This window comes from Mobula birostris, chromosome 23 (assembly GCF_030028105.1).
Source record: "Mobula birostris isolate sMobBir1 chromosome 23, sMobBir1.hap1, whole genome shotgun sequence".
NCBI classification, from domain to species: domain Eukaryota; kingdom Metazoa; phylum Chordata; class Chondrichthyes; order Myliobatiformes; family Myliobatidae; genus Mobula; species Mobula birostris.
The window spans coordinates 58,078,487-58,095,849 of NC_092392.1; the positions used below are offsets into that span (position 1 = coordinate 58,078,487).

At 44.0% G+C, this 17,363-nt stretch overlaps 1 protein-coding gene across 2 annotated transcripts in view; it reads right to left on the reverse strand.

Moving 5' to 3' along the window:
* eea1 (early endosome antigen 1) overlaps positions 1-17,363 on the reverse strand; it is a 135,798-nt gene that overhangs the window by 60,304 nt on the left and 58,131 nt on the right. For both annotated transcript variants that reach the window (XM_072241646.1, XM_072241645.1), the window contains 4 exons: positions 11,208-11,357; positions 6,912-7,031; positions 5,123-5,326; positions 2,916-3,116 (listed from right to left, as the gene is read on the reverse strand). In XM_072241646.1, coding sequence (XP_072097747.1) covers positions 2,916-3,116; positions 5,123-5,326; positions 6,912-7,031; positions 11,208-11,357 — 675 coding nt within the window. The remainder of the gene's footprint in view (positions 1-2,915; positions 3,117-5,122; positions 5,327-6,911; positions 7,032-11,207; positions 11,358-17,363) is intronic.

Below are 17,363 nucleotides of genomic sequence, written 5' to 3' on the forward strand. Positions count from 1 at the left end.
CCCCCCCCCACCAATCCTTTTATTCAGGATTTTTCCCCTTCCTTCCCATGTTCACTGATTATTCCCCTCCATAGATGCCTTCTGGGTTTCTCCAGCATTTTGTATGTTGCTCTGGATTTCTAGCATCTGCAGTATCTCTTGTGTTTATCCTAACTATATGTCCTCTTGCTTTCGGTACCCTTGTGACTGTACTTCTTAAGGCCATACAGAATGTGAAGTCCACCAGCGGTGGTCAAGTGTTACTGCCAACTCTTGCCTTTACAGAGAACTTGCAGCTCAAGCCCTGCCAATTTCATGATGCCTATGTACACCGAGCTTCTGACCCAGTAGCTCCATGATCGTCACCTGCGGTATACTGAGCACTGGGTGATCAGGTAGGGCAGGGCAGTAAACTTTTCATACTTTCCTACAATAGCTGAGACAGTCATCTCAATATGACAGTAGGGAACCTATAATCAAAATATCTTCAATCTGTATTGGATATATTGGCCTGGGATGTAGAATTGCTATTTTTCTTGTAGCTTAACTTTCCTATGCTTGTTTACATTTTTATATAATTACCTATCTACATGTAATTATTTGTTCAGTGAATTTTCCAGTAATTATGGTGCAATTGCTTCTGTATTTTTCCAGAAGCTTCTTATTTTTCTGTAGCAGGTGTCGTGCCACTTGAATCAGGTTGTTATAAGTTCATTGTTAACACCTGAACTTTGTCTATTATCTCCACTCTGAGTGTGAGAAGACCACAACTCCTTTTTCCTTTGTTTACTTAGCTCCTCTTTCTCGTTCATTTTCCACTCTTGTCACACTTAGTAAAACAATCAGGAGCAGTAAGTTGTATGCCTCATTCCTGACTTCCACAGAACCTTTGAATCCAAACGTATCAAGATCCAATAGATATTTCTCTCTAGCATTGCTTTGTCTACCTTTATACGAGCTAAACAATAAAGATCTCCATAATTGCAGCCCCATTATATACGAGGGGACATTTAGACCAATGTGTCTATGTCTATTATTTGTTAGAGGTATCCTCCAAGTCCCAATTCACTTTCCTTTCAATCTTTTTCCTTAGAACCACTTATCCCAACACTTTCAGAAAGTTACCATGAATTTGCTTCAACCGCGCCTTCAGGCAGTGCATTTCTAACAGAAGCAAGTCAATGCATACGAAGACCGTCCTTAACACCACTTCTCACTTTAAGCCTGTGTCTTAAAGTTAGATTCGGTCAGTGGAACAGTTCTGTTTAAACAACAGCAACTCTTAATGTAGCACAAGTGCACCATGCTAGGCAGGCGTGCAGTCAACTGTATTTCACATTGACTCCCATCAGTTATCAAGACAGTCTCGGCCAAACACAGTCAAGATTCTCAAGCAGAGCCTCAGAGGAGGTAGAGGGGTTTAAAGTGGGTTCAAAGCAAAAGCCTTGGTGACTGGTCAATGGACAGAGGGCGTCACAGTAGCATAGTGGTTAACACCACTCCATTACCGCTTGGGACATCAGGGTTCAATTCTTTCAACTTGGATGGGATTGAGGACAGTGTGGGCCGGAAATAAAACGTTGTGGACTGACCCCACCACATCCACAGGTATGATGGTTGTTTGCAATCCACACACCCATGGATGAATTGGTGCAAACGCAAATGATGCACTTCACTGTATGTTTTGATGTACGTGTGAGAGATAAATCTGAATCTGATGCAGCCTGCGGCTGGATAGTTAGGAACTGACCATCGCTAGGGACATGTTCCCTTCTCATTACTAACAGAGAGGAGGTATGGGAACCTGAAGACTCACACTCGCCATTTTCTTTCCCTCCGCCATCAGATTTCTAAACAGACAATGACCCAACTCGTGAACACTACTCACTACTTTTGCTCTCTTCTTGCCCTACTTACCAGCGGTGATTGATACGTCCGTGGCCTAAGGTAGAAGGAGTCAATTTTAGAAAGCCTAGCACATTTATTTTTCAACATAGTCCCCTCATACATGTACACATTTAGTCCAGCGGTCGTGGAGCATACGGATCCCTTCTTTATAGAAGTGGTCCACAGCAGGGGTGATTGATAAGTTCGTGACCTTAGGTAGAAGGAGATGAGTTATACAGCTCTTGTTACATGCACGTGCAGTTCAACTCTGAGTGAAAATGCAGAAAGTTTGAAGTTTCTCCTCATCTCCTTCTACTTTAGGCCACGAACTTATCAATCACTCCTGCTGTGGACCACTTTCTGGAGGTCCAAGATGCTAATTTCTACAAAGAAGGGATCTGTATGCTCCATGACTGCTGGACCAATTGCGTAAATGTAGGAAAAATAAATGTGCTAGGTTTTCTAAAATTGACTCCTTCTACCTTAGGCCATGAACTTATCAACCACCCCTCATACTTAATTGTGTGTGTGTGTGTGTGTGTATATATATAATCTTATCATAATGTACAGTATTTATGTATTGCACTGTACCTCTGCATCAAAACAACGCATTTCATGACATGCCAGAGATAATACACCTGATTCTGATTCTGAATCTGAATCGAACCAGGTCGATGGGGTCTCACCCTGCTGGGGGCGGGGGGGTAGTGGTGAGGAGGACAAGGAGAGAGCTTAACAGTAGTCATACATCGTCAGTGAAGTGGAAACTCTCAATATTGAGCACTTCTGTTACATCTCCTCTTAATCTCTCACATTCCAAGATGGGTAAATCCAGCTTCTCCAATTTGACTTAATGTCAGTACACTAATTAACAAGGTACACTTAGTAATTTCCTCTTTCAATTGATAATGTCAGTTCATTGTCTGACAGAGTTCACCCTAGTACTGGAAGTCTGAACCAGATTCTCGAAGCCATGGTGTTTATGATGCAAGGATGAGTGTATCGGGCTAACGGGCTAACAGGTTAACACACAAACAAAAACACAGTACCTGCAAGTCAAGTTGAACCATCTTCTCCTTGGTCTCACTGAGCTGACCGGTAAGTTCGCTAATGGTAGACTCGAGGGATCGAGCTCGGTCTTCAGCTGCATGTAGATGGGATTTCTGCTCTTGCATTTGCTTGTGCAAGTTCTCCTGTGCTTGGTTATGGCTCTCTGTTTGGTTTTTCAGTTTCTCCGTTAACTGAGTCACCTAATAGTTCAATGAACTAGACAGTCACCAAATGCAGGGGATAACATCCACATACATCATCATCGCTACAGTATTGGTCATCATACCACTGGTGACTTCACCAAACGCTGGGAGCAACACCCACAACAATCATCATTGTTCCAGTTACGGTCATCATACACACAACAGATTCTGAGCAAAACAGACATAATGCAGTCAATGTCTCATCAGGACTGGAAAGGAAGGGGCAGAAGCCAAAAAAGGAAGTGAGGGGAGGGGAAGGAGTATAAGTTGGTCATCACACCACTGGTGACTTCAAACACTGGGAGCAACACCCACAAAAATCATCATTGTTACAGTTATTGTCATCATACACATAACAGATTCTGAGCAAAACAGACATAATGCAGTCAATGTTTCATCAGGACTGGAAAGGAAGGGGTCAGAAGCCAGAATAAGAAAGTGAGGGGAGGGGAAGGAATTATAAATTGGTCATCATACCACTGGTGACTTTAATGATAATCCTCAACATTGGCATATTAAGAAGCCACTGTTTTGTAACAATAAACTATTGAGGTAGGGCTGAAGTTGCAGCCATTTTAATGAGGGGTTTATGAGAATGTAGTAATCCCAGCAAAGAGAGAGGAGTTTGTTTCACAAAGGAAATCACCTTGGCACACAGATCTGTTTTACCTGGAATTAATCAGACAGAAGCAAAGCAGACCTGTTATTAAAGTTTATTTCATTAACTACCTGTAATCAGAATGAAACCGTTAATAAAAGCAGGTGAATTATACTGGACAACAGCGTGTGGTGAATAAAATTACAGGTAAAATAGAAATTAAATTCCCCATACATGGAATTACGTAGAGCACGCCCTGAGACATCTGCCAGTATTCACTAGTTTTCAATGGAGTGACCAGGCTGGTACTGGGAGCTTCTGGATTTGTAAAAGTTTAAGGCAAAGCAGAGATCTACAAGACACAATTTCACATACAACCACCTACAGACATGGATCTGTGCTACTTTGGAAGTGCATTTTTTGTATTATTGTAGATGAAATTATGAAACATAATTCTCACTGCTTAAAACTATTATGGATTTGAAAATTAATAGAATCAAACTCTTCTCTAATTCATTTGCTTTGACTTCTTGGATGTCAGAACACTGGCCAAAGTGGACTGTGATAAAGACATCTGGAATCTATCAGCCCGATTCTTGCTGATTCAGTGGCCAACACTGTTGATCAAAACCACCTGAGCCATGTTATCAAGAAATTAGTATTCCTACTTAACTAGTCTTTGCAGAGTTCTCATATGTCTCATCAAAAGTTATTATCAGTTTACTACCGGACGTTAAGTAATTGTCATTTGGATGTCGATTTGGAAAGTGGTGGGACTCCTGAGAAATCATCTTTAAGAATCAACAAGGTGAAAATTAACTAGCTGATTTTGACAATCCATTTAATGGGTAAGAAAAGAAACAGTGTTGTGCTTCCTCCCCTGAGTCTAGTCTCATCTTCAGTGTCTTTAGTAATAAATACCTGGAGAGACCAAATGAGTTAACATAGCAGCTGATGATGCAATTAATCAGATCGTTCAAAATTTGATCTTAACTACAATTTAACTGCAATGTCATTTGATCTTGCCCTATCAAAGGTATTCCCTTTGAATATACACCCCACTTTGTCTTTCCCCGCAACTGAACGCTAACTTGGTTTCTCTCTTTCCCAGTTCAGAGGAAACACCTCAGAAGTGAAATGTTGTCCGTTTCACTCCCCACAGATGCTGCCTGACCTGCTGAGTGTTTCTAGCATTTTCTGTTTTAATTTCATTTCCAGCATCTGCAGCTTTTTTTTTTCATAAATATAGATGATCTGTTTATAAAAGATTTGTCATTTTGAATACAAATGATAAGTAACTTCTTGGAAACAGCTTATGAACTATGCTATAAATATGGACACTTCATTATAGAAATATTAGTCCACACTTTACCTAACTCAAACATCAAAAGGAAAACTTGTGTACCTGATCTTGCAACGCATGGTTCTTCTCTTGCAGTTGATTCAAGACAGCCACTTCACCTTTGCCATCTTGAATCTTAACAAAAAGGTCCTCCCGCTCGGTTTCGAGATGTGCAATGCTCTCCTTGCTCTTCTGCAACAGGGCCTCCAGGTTCTGAATCTTCTGGTCTTTGTCCCCGATCTGCCGCAGCACTTGCTCCAGATCACTCTGCAGCAAAGGATTTTGGAGAGTATCTCAGCTATTTATTTCTAGAGATTAAAGCATAGGCATTGCATTCCTTGTCAATGCTGACCACCTTATTCCAAACTGAATAAAGACATCACTTTTTTGGACATCCCAAGCACGACAGGAGACTTCCTAAAAAATCACAAACTTCTATAGAGTTCCGGAACACGCTGAACACCTTCTGATTTTTGTTTCAATCTATTCATTTTATTTATTAATAAAGCACAACAACAACAGTTCTTTCAATCACCTTGCTGGCTTGTGAAAGAGTTGGATAGAAATAGTTATACAGCACTTTTCAAATCCTTGTTTCAAACTAAGCCCAGTGATGTACTATTAAACTGAAGTTATTATTCAGGGAATGCACAAGATTGAGAACACTTTTATCACACACATCACACTGGTGCAGTGTTACCTGCTTTCACACGGTTAGACTGAGATGGACAGTAACTGCTGGCTTTGTTACCAAGTCCAGGTTCAGAAGTTCAAAGGTTCATTTATTATCAAAGTATACAACTCTGAAATTCTTCTTCTCCAGATAGTGACGAAACCAAGAAAGAAAAGAATGGCAGCATGATCATCAACTCACAAATCCCTCCCCCCTGCACAAAAAAACGAACAAAAACGGAACAGGCGCATCGACCCCCCCCCCCCCCAAATTCCCCTCCCTGCACACAGAAAAATGAGAAAGATTGGGTGAAAAACAGAGAATATAAAAAGCTATAAGACTGTAAAAAGTCTAATGTCCAAGTCCATATCCAAAACACAGAAAACCTGGGTAACACACTCTGGGGTCAGTGGCAGTCTCCCCTCTCCGTAGCAGAGCAATCCCACCAGCGATCAAAGGCAGTCTCCCCTCTCCAGAAGCAGGATGGTCCCACCAGTGATGAAAGACAGACAGCCAGTGCACACCTTCTGCATTCACCTCGGTTTCAATCTCCCTTGTCGCTTTAATCGGTGAACAATGGACGCTTTAATCAGTGAAATGGAATGGAACATCAGCTCGCAGCCTTCTTGCCACATGGTTCCCGCATGCTGCCTCTGCCTCCCGGAATCCTCTCAGAGACCGCAGAGTGCCCAAATACCCAAACGATCTTCAAACTGCAAATCACAGGCTCCAACAGTTCCAGAATCACAGTCAAGACCAAAAGCAAACGTTAAAGACATAAAAGAAGTGAAATATATGGTTTCATGATCCATCCAGAAAATATCGACTGAAGCAGGCACCATCTTGACCAGAAGTCCTTTAAGCAGTTCTCAAAGTTCAAAGTAAATTTATTACCAAAAGTATGTATTCTATATGTCACCATTTACTACCCTCATTTTCTTGCAGGCATTCACAGTAGAACAAAGAAATACAACACAATCAATGAAGAACTACACATACACACACACACACACACACACACACACACACACACACACACACACACTCACTCTCTCACACACACAGACTCACAGACTGCCAAACAACCAACATGCAAAAGAAGACAAACTCTGCAAAGTGCAAATTCCAGAGAGTCACGTACTCTCCTATTCGCCGGTGCGAGGCTGGTTGGGTGATTACCTGTGTTTCCCGTAGCTGGGAGGTGGTGTTCTGCTGGCCGGTCTGCAGCTCCTGGTGCTGCTGCTTCAGTTTATCCAGCTGGTGCTGTACTTCCACCAGGGAGGCTGCACCTCCCTTCACCTGAAGCACAAAGCAAAGCGTGAGCACCACCCAGCAGAGCGGTGGGTTAACAGACGCAGTAGTAAGAGAATGATCGAACATTGTGTATGCAAGTCCTGAAGAAGGGTTTCGGCGAAGACAGTTTACTCTTTCCCATAGATGCTGCCTGACCTGCTGAGTTCCTCCAGCATTGTGTGTGTTGCTCTGTGTATGCGAGACCCAGGTAAGAGCCTCATCTCCAACAAGCATCCTGCTGGAATACAGCGAAACTACAGGACTAATGGGAAACTCCTGAGTCTACTGCAGAACCAAGGGTCTCTCTCAACTTCCCAAGTTGGGTCAGAGGAACCATGCCTGGCTTCAGGGACTGCTGGAAGGACGATGTACCTGAACACCACTCCACCTTAGGACTCAAGCCCAGGCTTGATTCCTTAACCCCTCATCAGATTTTGTACCAATCGCTTACCCTCTCCTATGGTAAGCACACCTGAAGGGGGCTCCTTGCCCTGAGAGGGAGTAGGCTCCTGAGTGCCACTGGTGGCCACGGCCATGTGCCAGCCTCCTCTGAAACTCTGTGTCTCAGGCTCCAGGCTCCAGGGTTTAAGTGCCACTGAGTGAAGCAACAGAGAACCGGTTGATGGGGAGGGATCCAGCTTGATAGGGAGAAGTTGTGCGGTCCGCTTTCCCCGGCTACCAGCCAGCAGAGAGAGTCTGGAGTGGGACACTGTCACCATGGACCCACATCGTCAGCCCGTAGTACTTGACGCACAGTTTCAGAGAACACATGTGATCACACTGGGATGTAGGTTAGCAACACGTCACCTCTCAGCTTCCTTTCTTGGTTTAGCCTTATCAACGCAACCTCACATGCCTTCAGGACACCAAGCCCCACAGCACGAACTCCCTCAGCCAGTCAGCGAGGCTGAACTGACCTTCCTCTCCCTGGTGCTGGTCCACGTCCCAGAGAAATCCGAGCTTGTCAGCTTGAATAGGTACGTACAGTTCTTCACACTCACCTTCCACTGAGCAGTGACCACAAACGGAACAACTCACTGGAGTTCATAGCTAAAATTTAACATGGGATGAAACTCTAATCAAAGACCGGTCCTCTGCTTTATTTTATTATGTTAAAATGGAAACAACATCAATAATGTTTACTCTGGCACTGACCGCAGCCATTCACACAACCCAGGACAGCATCAGCAGGGGAGGAGGCTGAAGGTCAGTTCTTTTCTGCTGAGGAGCTGCCAGAGGAAAAAATGCAAGTACACGAAGGACTTGAGGAAATGAGGCATTGTCACTGTTCGTGTGTATATTGTCAACCAATACCTAAATTAAATCTAAGGGGTGGAATAATCAGTCGACACTTTGGGCCAGGACCCTTCATCAGGACTGAAATGGAAGAGGGACGAAGTCAGAATAAGGTGAGGAGAGGTCAAGTAGTTCAAACTGGTAGGTGATAAGTGAAAGTAAGTGAGAGTGAAGGGAGGTGGTGGAGTGGGGGGAGTTGATGAACTGAAAAGCTGGAATGTGACAGGTGGAAGAGGTAAAGGGCTGAAGAGAGAGAAATCTGACAGGAGAGATGTTCATTTGTAAATTGCTGTGCAAAGCCTAATGTATCACTTAGTAATCATAGTTAAAAGAGGCTCAAATATATTACACAATTACAAGTGCTATGAGTACTACACATGAAATTAGACGATTAAGCCAATGCTTCAGAGGAAAGATCAGCCTGTGACCTCAGGCCCATTCCACAGCCGAAGGAAACACTCCAATAGGTGGCACAGTTGCACCGTGGTTGGTGCCTGCTGTCTCACAACTCCACAGGCCTGGGTTCAATGCTGATCCATGGCACTTGCATATCCTTCCTGTGGCCTAATGGTTTTCCTTCCCTGTGCTAAGGTTACCGCCCATGTTCCCAAGACTTACTGACAGTTAACAGGCCGCTGTAAGATGGGTGGCCTAGGGAGAGGTGATGGGGGAAGAATGGAGGATAAATGGGATCAGCAGAGAGAGGTGCCTGAGGGTCACTGCGGCCGTGTTGGGCCAGAGGCCCGGTTCTGGGCAGTACAACTCTGTGACGTTAATCTGCACACAGTCCAACAATCCCCAATGTGATTAGCCCACATTTCAAACACGTTAAGATGGCCCTAATCTAGGCGAATAGCTGCATTCAACTCTAAGATCAATAGCCAAAGATGTTTTCACATGGCATAATTTTATGATAGAAGGAAAGTATAAGGGGAATATCAGATAACTTTTTTTTATATAAAACACAGAGACTGGTGGATGTGTGGAAAACCCTGCCGGGGTGGGGGTAGAGGCAGATACATTAGAGATATACAAGAAACCCTTAGATAGGCACATGGATGATATAAAAATGGAGGGCTATTTTGGGAAGGAAGGGTTAGGTTGATCCTACATCATCGTGGGCCGAAGGGCCTGTACTATGCTGTAATGTCTTATGGTCAATGTTCTATGAAACTTCCTGCTGAAATTGTTTATTCAATGGTGGTAGAAAATTTGAACTTTGGATATTTTAATATCTAGATTCTGATGCAAAGGGCAAATACATTGTTTAGCAGTGACTAATGTACCAGGAAGTGAAGTTGCCCTTTTTTCCCGAAAAGTTGATGTTGGTTGAGGTGTAAACATTGTTCAGGGACATGGGGAAGTATGTCTTAGGAGAGTAGATAGGCCGTACTTATACATTTTGACTGAAAGGTGGTATCCGAGCATTGCACAGTGAGGGTCACCTTGAAAAACCCGCTCTAACTTTTGGGCTAAGTCATGAACTCGAAAGTTTAAGGAGCCACAGAGAAAGGTTAAACACAAGACGAGGCAGGGTAACCATGACGTGTTGCTGGACCATGAGCAAGGATGGGAGGGCCTTTTGTAACACTGGATAGTGACTGAGTCAGGGATTACATCGCTGCCTGATGACTCACCCCAAAGACCTGTCGTTTCGGTTTACCTTCCCATTGTGTGTCAACAGCAGTGTCTTAAACTGCATATTGCCTCTCAGTGAGGAATCAGAATTAGGTTTATTATCACAAGATCACAAGACAAAGGAGAAGTAGGCCATTCGGCCCATCGAGTCTGCTCCACAGCTCCCCCATGAGCTAAACTATTCACCCATCTAGTTCCAATTTCCGGCTTCTTCCCCATATCCCTTGATACCCTGACTAATTAGATACCTGTCAATCTCCTCCTTAAACACCCTCAGTGATCGGGCCTCCACAGCCATATGTGGCAATGAATTCCACAAATTCATGACCCTCTGGCTAAAAAAATTTCTCCTCATCTCTGTTTTAACTGGGTACCCTCTAATTCTAAGACTATGGCCTCTTGTCCTGGACTCATCCACCAAGTGAAACAACTTTTCCACATCTACTCTGTCCAACCCTTTCAACATTCGAACAAGATCACAAGACAAAGGAGCAGAAGTAGGCCATTCGGCCCATCGAGTCTGCTCCGCATCCCTATCATATGTCTAGAAATGTGTTGTTTTGTAGCAGCAGTACAGTGCAAGACATAAAAACGAGTACAGTATAACTTAACAAAAATAAATCCTGTCAATACTGTAAAAGAGGAATAATAGGTAGGTGGAGCTGATTGGGGTAAAATAGAATTGGTATAAATGTCTGCTTAATGGTCAGTATAAACCTGATGGGCAAAATGGCCACATTTAGCCTTCTGTCCCTTTAGAACAGGGATGAAGAGAAATATCTTTAGCCAGAGGGCGGTGAATCTGTGGAATTCATTGCCACAGGTGGCTTGGAGGCCAAGATATTGGGTTTTATATAAAGTGGAGGTTGACAGCTCCTTGATTAGTAAGGGTGTCAAAGGTTATGGGAGAAGGCAGAAGAATGGGGTTGAGAGTGAAAATAAATCAGTCGGATCAAAAGGAGGAGCAGATTCAGTGGGACAAATAGCCTACTTCTGCACCTATGTCTTATGAGGTAGTGTTCATGGCACATTCAGAAATCTGATGACAGACAGGAAGCTGTTGTTAAAACTCTATGACAAATCAACTACCGAAGACAATCCATATGGAGTCTTACACAAGAGAAAATCTGCAGATGCTGCAACTCAGAGCAACACACACAAAATGCTGGAGGAACTCAGCATCTATGGAAAAGAGTACAGTCGACGTTTCGGGCTGAGACCCTTCAGCAGGACCACATGGAGTCTTACCTGTTCCTCACTGCGAGAGAGTTTGAGCTGTAGGTCAGCCACTTGCTGTTCCTTATCCTTCATCTTCTCAGCGGACAGCTGCCTCTGTTCTTTCAACCGGCCCTGCACCTCTCCAAGCTGCCGCTCGGTCTCCAGAAGCTTTGCGTGGAGCTATGAAAGGACAGCTCTATCAGCATCTTTTAGTATCAGGAGCGGAACAACCCTACACTGCGGTCCTTCCCCACCGAGCCCCTGCTGCGGCTGCACCAAGCTTCAGTGCATCCCCCGGCACGTATTCCGACAGTCTGGAATGTGCCAGATGGCAGCATTCCTCCACGGACATCTCGATGTGTTGCCAAGGCCAACAAGTTTCGAGCAACTTCTGAGAACATCCTGGAGTACGGTCAGCCAGCCCCACTGAGAACTGCTTTCTTTGCACAAGCAGACAATCCACCTGTAACTTTTGTGCTATTCCCATTATCATGTAGGGGGATTGGTGGTGGGGACGGGGATATATATTACAATTGGGCTCCAGCTGGCAATTCGGCCCAAAACAGTTTGAAAAGTGGTTTCTTGTACCCTACATGTTTTTAATTCAAAACTTATTTGTATTTCTTTAAAACCAAGATTTTTACTTTAACCAGTGAAATTGGACCTTACATTATTTTCCTAAAATCTATTCCTCACTGTGCTTCAGTGGAAAGTTGGCGTAGGGTGACTGAGTATGTGAATTTAATCCCAAAGGTATGCATTTTTTAAATCAATGGCATTCCACCAACTGATCCTACCACAGTTTAAAGTTACTGCGTCTGGCAGCCCAGAGTCTACGAATCCACGAGTCCACTGGGGGCTGGACGACAAAGAAGACACCTGTCCTAGAGTTGGAGGACTGTGTATGTGCGTTGGTAGGGACAGAGGGAGGAACGGGGCCTGTTTTGCTGTTGTTTTGTTGCTTGTTGTGGTCTGTGTTGTTCTTCCAAGCACGGTGGGCTCGCTATGCTGGCGTCAGAATGCTGGCAATACTTGCAGGCTCCCCACACCCCACATTGGTTGTCAACGCAAAAGACAATTTCACTCTGTGTTACAATGTACATGTGATAAATACATCTAAATCTGAATCTACTGTGAATAACTTTAAAAGGAAACATTTTCTATTTACACTTGTATACTGCAGATCTCTATCAAATATTTAAAAAATCATCCAAAGCAGTATTGTCTCTGTGGCCAGAAATTCAGGTTAACGTCTTAAACTAAAACACCTGTAACTGAAAAGAATCATCAAAACTCAGAAACTGTGATTAGTTGCCCTGGGGTCAGGCAGGTTTTAAAGGTGCGGCTGTCTTGCTGTGCAACTTTTTCAAAACCAGAAGAGACTGCAGAAACTGAAGGTGCACAGAACACCAGAGCTCGAAGTTGCAGGTCGTGATCTCTGACACCAAGTCGGAGTTGCAGGAAGGCCGATGGAACAGGTGATATGAAAGCAGCGTGAGAGTTCTCTGTTGTAAATCAGCTGGAGTTTATAAAATGGAGACACAGGAAACCACAAATGCTGGAATCGGGAGTAAAAAAAAACAAAGGGCTGAAGGAACTCGGAAGGCCAGGCAGCATCCATGGAGGGAATTGGACAGTCGACGTTTGAACCGAGACGCTTCATTTGGACAGAAATTCTGCTAACATATTGGGAGGAGTCAACATCTACAAACTTGGGTTGTATTCTCTGGAGAGTTGGATGCTGAGGGGAGATCTTATAGAGGTGTATAAGATTATGAGAGACATAGTTATCTTCTTTACCAGTGTTGAAATGCCTAATATCAGAGGACAACTCTGATAGTTGAGAGGGATAAGGGCAGATCAGAAGTGTCAGTATTGCAGTTGAACAAAGGAGACTATGGAGCCATGAGGGAGGAGCTGGCCAAAGTTGACTGGTCGGATATCCTAGCAGAAAAGACAGTGGAACAGCAATGGCAGGTATTCTTGGGAATAATGCACAAGGTGCAAAATCAGTTCATCCCCTGGAGAAGGAAGGATTCAAAGTGGGGAAAGTGGCCACAGTGGTTGACAAAGGAAGTCAGAGATAGCATAGCATTAAAAAAGTATAACAGAGCTAAGGTGAGTGGGAAGATGGATGATTGGGAAATTTTTAAGGAGCAACAGAACTTAACTAAAAAGGCAATACGGGGAGAAAAAATAAGGTATGAACGCAAGCTAGCTAGGAATATAAAGGAGGATATCAAAAATTTTTTTAGGTATGTGAAGAGAAGGAAGATAGTTAAGAACAATGTTGGGCCCTTGAAGAATGAACTGGGAGAAATTATTATGGGAAACAGAGAAATGGCAGACGAATTTAATAAGTACTTTGGATCTGTCTTCACTAGGGAAGACAGAAGCAATCTCCCAGATGTATGGATGGGCCAAGGACATAGGGTAACAGAGGAACTGAAACAGATTGACATTAGGAAGGAAACAGTGATGAGTAGACTGATGGGACGGAAGGCTAACAGATCCCTAGGTCCAGATGGTCTGCATCCTAGGGTATAAAAGGAGGTGGCTCTGGAAATTGCGGATGCATTGGTGGTCATTTTCCAATGTTCCTTAGATTCAGGATCAGTTCCTGAGGATTGGCGAATGGCTAATGTTATTCCACTTTTTAAGAAAGGAGGGAGGGAGAAAACAGAACTATCGCCCTGTTAGCCTAACATCAGTAGTGGGGAAGACGCTAGAGTCCATTATTAAAGATGAAATAACGGCATATCTTGATAGCAGTGATAGGATTAGGTTGAGCCAGCATGGATTTACCAAGGGAAAATCATGCTTGACTAATCTATTGGAGTTTTTCGAGGATGTAACCAGGAAGATAGACGCGGGAGATCCAGTGGATGTGGTGTACCTTGATTTTCAGAAGGCATTTGATAAGGTACCACATAGGAGATTGGTGGGTAAAATCAGAGCTCATGGCATTGGGGGGAGGATATTGACATGGATAGAAAACTGGTTGGCTGATAGAAAGCAAAGAGTAGCAGTGAATGGGTGTTTCTCGGAATGGCAGGTGGTGACTAGTGGGGTGCCACAGGGCTCGGTATTGGGACCACAGCTGTTTACGATTTACGTCAATGATTTAGAGGAAGGCATTGTGAATAACATCAGCAAGTTTGCTGATGATACTAAGCTGGGTGGCAGTGTGACATGTGATGAGGATGTTAGGAGAATTCAAGGTGACTTGGATAGGCTGGGTGAGTGGGCAGAAACTTGGCAGATGGAGTTTAATGTGAATAAGTGTGAGGTTATTCACTTTGGGAGCAAGAACAGGAAGGCAGATTATTATCTGAACAGTGTGGAATTAGGTAAGGGTGAAATACAAAGAGATCTAGGAGTACTTGTTCATCAGTCTCTGAAGGTGAATGAGCAAGTGCAGCAGGCAGTGAAGAAGGCTAATGGAATGTTGGCCTTTATTACAAAGGGAATTAAGTACAAGAGCAAGGAAATCCTTTTGCATTTGTACAAGGCCCTGGTGAGACCACACCTGGAGTATTGTGTGCAGTTTTGGTCTCCAGGGTTAAGGAAGGACATCCTGGCTGTGGAGGAGGTGCAGCGTAGGTTCACTAGGTTAATTCCTGGGATGTCCGGACTGTCTTACGCAGAGAGGTTAGAGAGACTGGGCTTGTACACGCTGGAATTAAGGAGATTGAGGGGGGATCTGATTGAGACATATAAGATTATTAAGGGATTGGACAAGATAGAGGCAGGAAATATGTTCCAGATGCTGGGAGAGTCCAGTACCAGAGAGCATGGTTTAAGAATAAGGTGTAGGTCATTTAGGACAGAGTTGAGGAGGAACTTCTTCTCCCAGAGAGTTGTGGAGGTGTGGAACGCGCTGCCTCAGAAGGCAGTGGAGGCCAATTCTCTGGATGCTTTCAAGAAGGATCTAGATAGGTATCTTATGGATAGGGGAATCAAGGGATATGGGGACAAGGCAGGAACCGGGTATTGATAGTAGATGATCAGCCATGATCTCAGAATGGCGGTGCAGGCTCGAAGGCCCAAATGGTCTACTTCTGCACCTATTGTCTATTATCTATTGACATGCATTTAAGGTGCAGGGGATGCAAGTTCAAAGAAGATGTGTGGGGCAAGCTTTTCGTTTTGTACAGAGAGTGGTGGGTGCCAGGAATTTATTGCTGTGGTGACAGAGGAGGAAAGTAGAGTAGATGTGTTCAAGAGGCTCTCAGATAGGCACATGAATGTGGAGAGAACGGAAAGATATGGCCATTGTTTCAACTGAAGGGATTGTTTAGCATTTCATTACTAATTCATTTAGTTCAGCAGAGCATGTGGACCAAAGGGTCTATTCCTGTGCTGTACAAAAACTTCTTGCTGAAAAGTCAAGAACAAAGTTTCCAGATGCCCTGCAAACATATCTTTACATTGTATCTTGCTACATGTGACAATAATAAACCAATTACCAAAACAACTTTCTGCTGACAGGTCCAGAATAAAGACAACACATTCTGAAGAACTTTTAAGATCATTTAAGATTCGATCATTTGGGAGAGAAATCAGCTGTGGCTAACCCAGCACGAGACAAGCTGGAGTGCCTTCATCTGTAGTTGACCCAGCACGAGACAAGGTGGAGTGCCTTCATCTGTAACTGACCCAGCACGAGACAAGGTGGAGTGCCTTCATCTGTAGTTGACCCAGCACGAGACAAGGTGGAGTGCCTTCATCTGTAGTTGACCCAGCGCGAGACAAGCTGGAGTGCCTTCATCTGTAGTTGACCCAGCACGAGACAAGCTGGAGTGCCTTCATCTGTAGTTGACCCAGCACGAGACAAGGTGGAGTGCCTTCATCTGTAGTTGACCCAGCACGAGACAAGCTGGAGTGCCTTCATCTGTAACTGACCCAGCGCGAGATGAGTAACTGCTGCGTGCTTGTTCTTACAGGAACATGGTTCCAGAACAACATCCCAAGCACCATCAATCTTGGGACTTGTGATAGTATTACTTTGTGATTGTATGTGCTATGGTAATTACGTGCTGTGTGTTGTATGTTACTGTGTGTACTGTGTTTTGTACCTTGGACCCAGAGGAACACTGTTTGATATGGCTGTATACATGTGTATGGTTACATGACAATTAAACTTGAACTTGAGCCATATGGTATCTTCCAGCACTAAAATAAGCCATCACCTCCACAACGTTTAGATGAGTGCCTTTACTTAAAATTCCGTGTTTATACGATGATCTTGATGAAGTTATTTCCACAGTACTGCTGGGGAGGAAGTTTCAGGATTTAGACCGTATGATCATGAAGGGACAGTGATACCTTTCTAAGTCAGGACGTTTTACAACTCGGTGTACTGCCTGAGGCTGACTGCATTCACAGGGACCCGCTGCCCTTCTCCTCCTCAGCGCCAATAGTTGTAGGTTTAGGAGGTGCTGTGGGAGCAGCCTGATCAAGTAACAGAAATCCATTTTGCAAGCGGTGAACACTGCAGCCACAATGCACCAGAGGTCGAGAGAATGAGTGTGAAGGACAAGGATCTGATCGAGAGAGTGCAGAGGAGATTCTTAAGGATGCTGCTTGGGCTGGAGGATTGGATTACAAGGAGAGATTGGTCTGGCTGGGAAAGTTTTACTGGAGTGAAGGAGGCTGAGAAGTAACCATAGAGGTTATAAAGTTATGAGGGACATAGTAAGGGTAGATAGTTTCCCCCAGGAAAACAACAAATTAAAAAGTAAACTTTTTTGGTGCTGAATGACCTATTTTGGAGCTGGAACACCATATAAAGCATTCCTGATCACTCAGCAAAGAATTAACCATAGATGATGAATCAGTTTTTAAGAATGCAGTATCTCTGGTTTGGAGCTTTCCCTTTGTGTCGACAATCTGTCCCTCAGATTCACTTTAAATATTTCCCCTTTCACCTTAAAGCCATATCCTCTAGTTTTAGGCTCCCTATCTATCTGGAGTGAGCTGCCAGTGGAGGCCGGTACAATTACAATGTTTTAAAGGCATTTGGATAGGTTCACGGATAGGGAAGGTTGAGAGGATTCAGGCCAAGAAGAGGCAAAGGGGATAGGTTTAAATAGGCATGGACGATTTGGACCAAAGTCTGAGGTGAAGATGGCGCAGGCGTCAGGTCAAGATTACTCTGAGGTGCCTTCTCCATCGAGATGGTGG